Below are 7,140 nucleotides of genomic sequence, written 5' to 3'. Positions count from 1 at the left end.
GAATTGTGCTCTGGCAGGGAATTGAACCCGTGACCTTTCAGTGCACAGGACCACACCCAACCAACTGAGCCATACCGGCCAGGGCTAGGTTTTGGTATTTGTTGTATTTATCATGTCTTGTCTCAGAGGTACTAGACTAATACTACCAAATTTTTCTTTTGATTCTGTGTAAACCACTGTTTTCTACTAACGTACTTTGATATCTCTCTTTTTTTAAAAAAATATATTTTATTGATTTTTTACAGAGAGGAAAGGAGAGGGATAGAGAGTTAGAAACATCGATGAGAGAGAAACATCGATTCAGCTGCCTCTTGCACACTCCCTACTGGGGATGTGCCCACAACCAAGGCACATGCCCCTGACCAGAATCAAACCTGGGACCCTTGAGTCCGCAGGCTGATGCTCTATCCACTGAGCCAAACTGGTTAGGGCAGTACTTTGATCTCTTGATATAGGTGGTATCTTCTGAGCTTCCTCATGGTAAATATAGTCTTCTCTTTGTAATAAGTATTTGCTTGCTCACATTCCTCATGAAACTTTCAGTTTGTTTATATCTATATGAGTTCATCGTTCTCTATTTTAGTCAATGAGTTAGTAGATCCTTACATAGGTGTTCAAACTGTTCTCAGATTTTCCCATTGGAATTGCTTCAAACTAAGCTCCTGTGTTCATTCAACATGCCTCTGTCTTTCTTTCAGCACTTCCTTACTTTCTGCCACACCAAGATGTCCCTGCTTATCTTGTCCTTTCCTGCCCCAGCCCTGGAATCAGCCATTTCTCCAAGGAGCCCTTGAGAATGGGTGCGAGGTGTGCTATTGGAGTGTTGCTCCTCCCAGACCCTCTCAATAAACAGAGAATACAGGGCGGGACAAAAGTAGGTTTATAATTGTTTGTATGGAAAAAGACAGGCAGGTCATGATTATTACAATAGCTTTATTAACTCTGTGTTTCATGTACTCACAACTGTAAACCTGTTTTTGCCCCCTCCCCTGTATGTGTGTATGTGTATACACATTTTCATATACAGATATACAAACAATATACACATATATTTGTTCATATCTACATTGAAAACCATTTTTCATAGTTTATCAAGCTCAGTTCTCTCCGACAATGACTTAATTTGTTGTTTTTAACTGCTAAAAAGGTCAGCTTTCTGCTAAAGTAGCATTGTTAATTTTGCCATTTTTTTCTTTTGAGGTCAGATTCTATTTTCTGAATCAAATTTCAACTTAACAACCAGTATGTTTGGTCCACTGGAGTTATTTTGTTTCTTGAGATTTGATAGATAGCCATTGCCACACACTTAAAATCCATGTGTCATGTCCACTATATATCGCTTGCCATGCTAGAATAGCTCCTCATTGTAGTGTATTAGCCTCCAGGTTTTAATCTTGGGATAAATTATTTACTTAAAGGTAAACAGCAAATCTATTTTAGTGAAAACATGATAGTTATTAGAACCGGAGAAAGAACATGTTTTTAAAATTTTATTTATTTTATCTTTTTTGTTAATCCTCACCAGAGGATATTTTTTCCATTCAATTATAGAGTGGAAGGGAGGGGTGGAGGGGAAGAGAGAAACATCGATGTGAGAGAGAAACATCGATTGGTTGCCTCTCCTGCAAGCATCCCGGTCAAACATGCAACCCAGGTAGGTGTCCTTGACTGGGAATCAAACCCCCAATCTTTTGGTCTGTGGGCTGATGCTCTAACCATTGTGAAACACTGGCCAAGATGAGAGAACATGTTTTAAAAATAAAACATGATAACAATATGAGACATAATTATTCAAATACTGAAATTCTGACTTAATAGGATATTAAAAGTACTAAAAGATTAATTAAATGTTCTTGTATGTTTCAGATTGCCTCTATAACAAATTACAACAAATTTACTCACGTAAAACAATTTAAATTAATTTTCTCACAGTTCTGGAGGTCAGAAATCTGGAACGGGTCTTAGGCTACTAAAATCAAGGTGTCTTCAGGGCTGTGTTCTTTCTGGAGGCTCTAGTGGAGAATTCATTCCTTGCCTTTTCAGCTGCTAGACACTGCCCACATTCCTGAACTTATATACCCTTACTTCACAGTCAGCCACTGCATCACTCTGACCTCTGCTTCTATCATCATATTTCTTCTAAGTTTCCTTCCTCCTTTTTCATTTATAAAGACCCTTATGATTGCACTGGGCCAAGCCAGATAATCCATGATACCTTAGCCTCTCAAACCCTTAATTTATCACACCTGCAAAATCCCTTTTGCCATGTAAGGTAACATTTTCATAGGGTCTGGGGATTCGGATATGGACTTCTGAGGAGGGGTGGGGCAAGTAATCTGCCTATAGTTCCTTTAAATCAAAACCTAAAGAAACATTTTCCTTTGCTGAGGAGTTTAAAGTGCTATGAAATTAGCAATGCATACATAAACTAATTTCTGGAATAATCTGCTTTGTGTGTTTTTAAAATATATTTTTATTGATTTCAGAGAAGAAGGGAGAGGGATAGAGAGATAGAAACATCAATGATGAGAGAGAATCATTGATTAGCTGCCTCCTGCATGCCCCACACCAGGGACTGAGCCTGCAACCTGGATATATGCCCTGACCGGGAATGGAACTGTGACCTCCTGGTTCATAGATCAATGCTCAACCACTGAGCCACACTAGCCAGGCTAGAATAATTTGCTTTTTAAAAAGTTTTTGGATGCTTTAAATAATTGTATATTACAGAGTAACCTGAACTTTTTGTATAACTATAAAAAGTTATACAAAATAACTCTCAAATAATATCACTGGGTCACATACATTTCTCCTCTCTGATCAGATTGATATCTTTCCAGGTTTTGTTTTTTCCTTTAGCTTTTTTTCTTTCATCTGAGTGACTGTAACTTTTCTGTGTTATATAGTTTTAAATATACATTCAAATCATTAGGATGCCCCTTACAAGATCAAAGCCTAAAACCCATTTGTGCCTTGCTTCATTATATGATTAGAGGACTTTATAACTGAATTTAATTAGAGAGAATAGGATGAAACCAATATAAACAGAGCAAGTAAAGCAACAGGCTCTAAAAGGAGGCCAGGGAGTAACCACAACTGCTCTGTACAGCTAAAATAGATTTCCATTACAAGGTTCTGCTAGTAAGAGCTTGATGATTGTAGAGCTGTAATCTTTTCAATTTTGATATACATATATATATAAAACATATATGTATGTATATATATATATATATATATATATATATATATATATATAACATATATATATTATTGATTTCAGAGAGGAAGGGAGAGGGAGAGAGAGATAGAAACATCAATGATGAGAGAGGATCATTGATCACCTGCCTCCTGCAGGCCCCACACTGGGGATTGAGCCCGCAACCTGGGCATGTGCCCTTGACCAGAATCGAACCTGGGGCCTTCAGTTCTCAGGCTGACACTCTATCCACTGAGCCAAACAAGCTAGAGTTCTTTTTTTTTGTAAGTGAGTTTTTATTAGGAAAGGAAGTTGTCAACTGAAACAGCAGCAAATGAAGAGTGACGAAGGAAACTCCCTGTTGCAACAGCAACACAAGACTTCCACCATATGTGACACAGGAGGCATTTCAATTTGTGACCCACAGCCCAGAACTGCCAAATACTTTCCCATTCAATCTAATACATCCAGATTCCTGCCAAAAAGGAATACATTAAGAACATGGAAACTTGTTCACTGAAAGGGATCCCCCAAAGAAGAGTAAGGGAGGGAATGTAGAAATTGAGAAGTTATGTAAAACCCTCTTTAAATTGTAATTACATTTTCAGATCCTCACAGTAATACAAAACACAGTCACTTGCAGAACTGGTTCAGATTACTTAAATACCAAATACATTTTTAGTCCTCTATGTAAGTGTTTGGAAGTTACTTGTGTTTATGTGAAATGAAGCATTAATACTTTTCTACAGCGGTAACTGCACACTAGGAAGGCCAAGACAAACACAAATCAAGGAATGGCGTTTTCCCACAGCTGCAGTGTGAAAAGACTATAAACCGTTGAATCCATACACATGAATGGGTTTCTTTGCTCTAGGAAAACCAAATGGAGTAAGGGATGGAGATGTGCACAAAGGTTTCTGGAGGGAGGAAGGATGACACTCGGTCTGCAGTTAGTTTTTGGCTCCTTCTGCCGCATCACATTCTTCTCCTACACTGTCTGGTGTCCATAATGTGAGGTTGTCTCTAAGCAACTGCATGATGAGGGTGCTGTCTTTGTGTGAGTCATTCAGCGTATGGAGTTCTGCAACAGCCTCATCAAAAGCTGTTTTCGCCAGTGCGCAGGCAAGCTCGGAGTTATTAAGGATCTCATAGTAAAATATAGAAAAGTTACGAGCCAGCCCGAGACGAATTGGGTGTGTGGGCCGCAACTCTTTCGTGCTTATATCAAAAGCCTCTTGGTAAGCTCCTTGGATATTATCTATCGTCTGTTTTCGATCATCACCACGCGCAACTTCAGCAAGGTACCGGAAGTAATCTCCCTTCATTTTCAGATAGAAGACCTTACTCTCTGGATTCGTCGCGTGGGCTATTAAATACTTATCCAGCAGTTCCAGGACCGTGGTGCAGATGCACCTCAGCTCGGACTCCACTTTCTCCCGGTAGTCCTTGATCACTTGCAACATCTTGTCGGAGGTGTCGGTCTTCTGCTCGATGCTGGAGATGACCCTCCAGGCGGCCCTGTGGCTCCCGACCACGTGCCTATAGGCCACCCAGAGCAGGTTGCGCTCCTGCTCAGACAGCTCGGCGCCCTGCTCCGTTGCGGCCTTCATGCAGGTGGCCATGTCCTCGTAGCGCTGGGCCTGCTCGGCCAGCTTCGCCTTCTGGATCAGCTCCGTCTTCGACATGGGGACAGAGAGGAGAGCGAGGGCGATCACCGACCGGGATTGGAGGCGTGCAGAAGGTCTGCTGCAAGGCGGGGGCGGCGGTCAGACAACGCACCTGCCACCTGGCCGCCCGCTGCCCCTTTTGTCCCTGCACGCGCCGCCCCGTTGAATTTCCCTCCCCCGCTCACGCCCCGCCCACTTGACGTCTCCTGCCCCGCCCACACCCCGCCCACTTAAATTTCTCTCCTGGGTTCATGCTCTCTGCGGGGCGCCCAGGACGTGAGGGGCTCAGGCGGAGGCCTGTTATTTCTTTCTTTAGTGAAATCAGGCAAGTCAGTGAGAAATGTGATGAAGGGAGGAAGTTACATTCAGTGCCAGTCCAAACGACTTAAAAAATTTTTTAGCCCTGGCGGGTTTGGCTCAGTGGATAAAGCGTCGGCCTGCGGACTGAAGTGTCCCAGGTTCGATTCTGGCCAAGGGCGCATGCCCGGGTTGCAAGCTCCATCCCCAGTGGGGGATGTGCAGGATGCAGCCGATCAATGATTCTCTCTCATCATTGATGTTTCTATCTCTCTCTCCCATCCTCTCCGAAATCAATAAAGAAATATATATATATATAAATATTTTTAAACATCTAGTCCTCAGTGATTTGTAGGTTTTAAAATTGATAGAATCAGGATTTATAAGCATAACGTGTTTACATGAGTAATAATCATTCATAGCAGATCTGCATAAACCCTCCTAATATAACTTTCTAAAGTTCAGATTTGAAACTTAACATCTTACACAATGTTTATACAATACAGATTCTTGGTTGCCCATATTGTTCATGCTGACCCTCTAAGTTGTGCTAGAATAAAGTACAAACATTCATACTCCCCCCTACCCTTTCCCTACCATATTACCTACATTCTGCTAGAAGGGCAAGCTTTGTTTTCTAAGCACTTTGAAAGGAAGTGAACAGATCTAAGAAGTAAAACTGGAACAGAAAGTTAAAGGTGTAAAGAATTTCCCACTAGCCAGGACTTTGGGGAGGATAGGGAGCTGAAAGTCTTAATTTTCTATTTTTTGTTTTCATGCAGAAATGAAGTTCTCCTTTATCTCACTCAAAGGAATTGGTCTAGAGAAGAAGAGTTTTTGGCTTATAATTTTTAGGACTAATGTAAATGTTCTGGACAACCTCTAGGCTAATGCAGCGGTTCTCAACCAGGGGCGATTTTGCTCCCCAGGGGCCATTTAGTAATATCTGGAGACTTCTTTTGTTTGCCACAGCGAGGGCTGGGGGTGCTACTGCCCCTAGTGGGTAGAGGGCAGGGATGCTGCTCAACACCCAACAATGACAGCCCCCGGCAAAAAAGACTTAGTGGCCCCAAATGTGAATAGTGTGAAATTGAAAAATCTTGGGTTAATAGAATGTTATTTAATTTTTGACAGGCTTACTGTGGCATGATGTCAGATAGTGTTTAAAATTTTTATTAAAAAAGTATAAGCACTAGAGGGCAGTCCCTGTCCAACAGATGAAACTGATGTTGCTTTACTTGGGAGGTCTTAGGAGTCAAAAAGGAGCTTTTGTTTTAGGTAAGTGACTGTAGGAGACTCTTAAGAAACTATGTAAGTAATTCTAGATCAAAAGACGGTTTTAATGACTACTGTTTCTGAAATCGGTAAAAGCAGAATTGTTTTTTTTTTCTTTTTTTTTTTATAATGATGCCTCGTGAACTTTTGCCAGAGAAAGGGGAGAATTCACACTAGGTTTTCACGCAGACAAACACTAGCGTCATTGCCATTAGCGTCATTTGCTCCGTGAAGCAGGTGATGGAACGTCGCTGTTCCCAGGGCATGTGGATCATTGTAATGCTGGAGGCTGTGTCTGGAACAGGGGAACTTAGGTCAGACAGGCTATTAGACGTCACATTCTGATTCAGCTCTTTGATTCCCTGATAGTAACCAGTTTGTTGTACGAATGTATTTATATTAGCTAAATATGCAAGAACATGGTACAATTTTCTGTTTTCTCCTAAAGATCAGTCCAGTTTTTTTAAATGAATTTTTTTTTTTTTTTAGAATGAGATATCCAGGATATGACCCTCCTGGCTATTTTAATAAAAATTGAGCCCTAGTCCCCAAAAGGATAAACCATTTGCTAAACGCACACAAACCCTACATAACCCTTTTCATTTATTAAATATTTAAGGTGTACAACATGGTATAAAGAATGAACATCCATGAACCTGCCATTCAGCTTTAAAATAATCCAGTTGAAACCCTCTGTGCACGCTT

General features: G+C 41.0%; 1 protein-coding gene across 1 annotated transcript; it reads right to left on the bottom strand.

Moving 5' to 3' along the window:
- Positions 1-4,146: 4,146 nt before the first annotated feature.
- LOC308237438 (14-3-3 protein theta-like) lies at positions 4,147-4,881 on the bottom strand (the record flags this gene model as incomplete). The annotated part of the gene is made up of 1 exon (XM_080648121.1): positions 4,147-4,881. The coding sequence occupies one exon, from the start codon at positions 4,879-4,881 to the stop codon at positions 4,147-4,149; it is 735 nt and encodes a 244-aa protein (XP_080504247.1).
- Between the last annotated feature and the right edge of the window lie 2,259 nt (positions 4,882-7,140).

This window comes from Plecotus auritus, assembly GCF_963455305.1.
Source record: "Plecotus auritus genome assembly, chromosome: 12".
Classification (NCBI taxonomy): Eukaryota; Metazoa; Chordata; class Mammalia; order Chiroptera; family Vespertilionidae; genus Plecotus; species Plecotus auritus.
The sequence above is the reverse complement of the archived record's forward strand: the minus strand, read 5'-3'. Positions and strand labels throughout refer to the sequence as shown.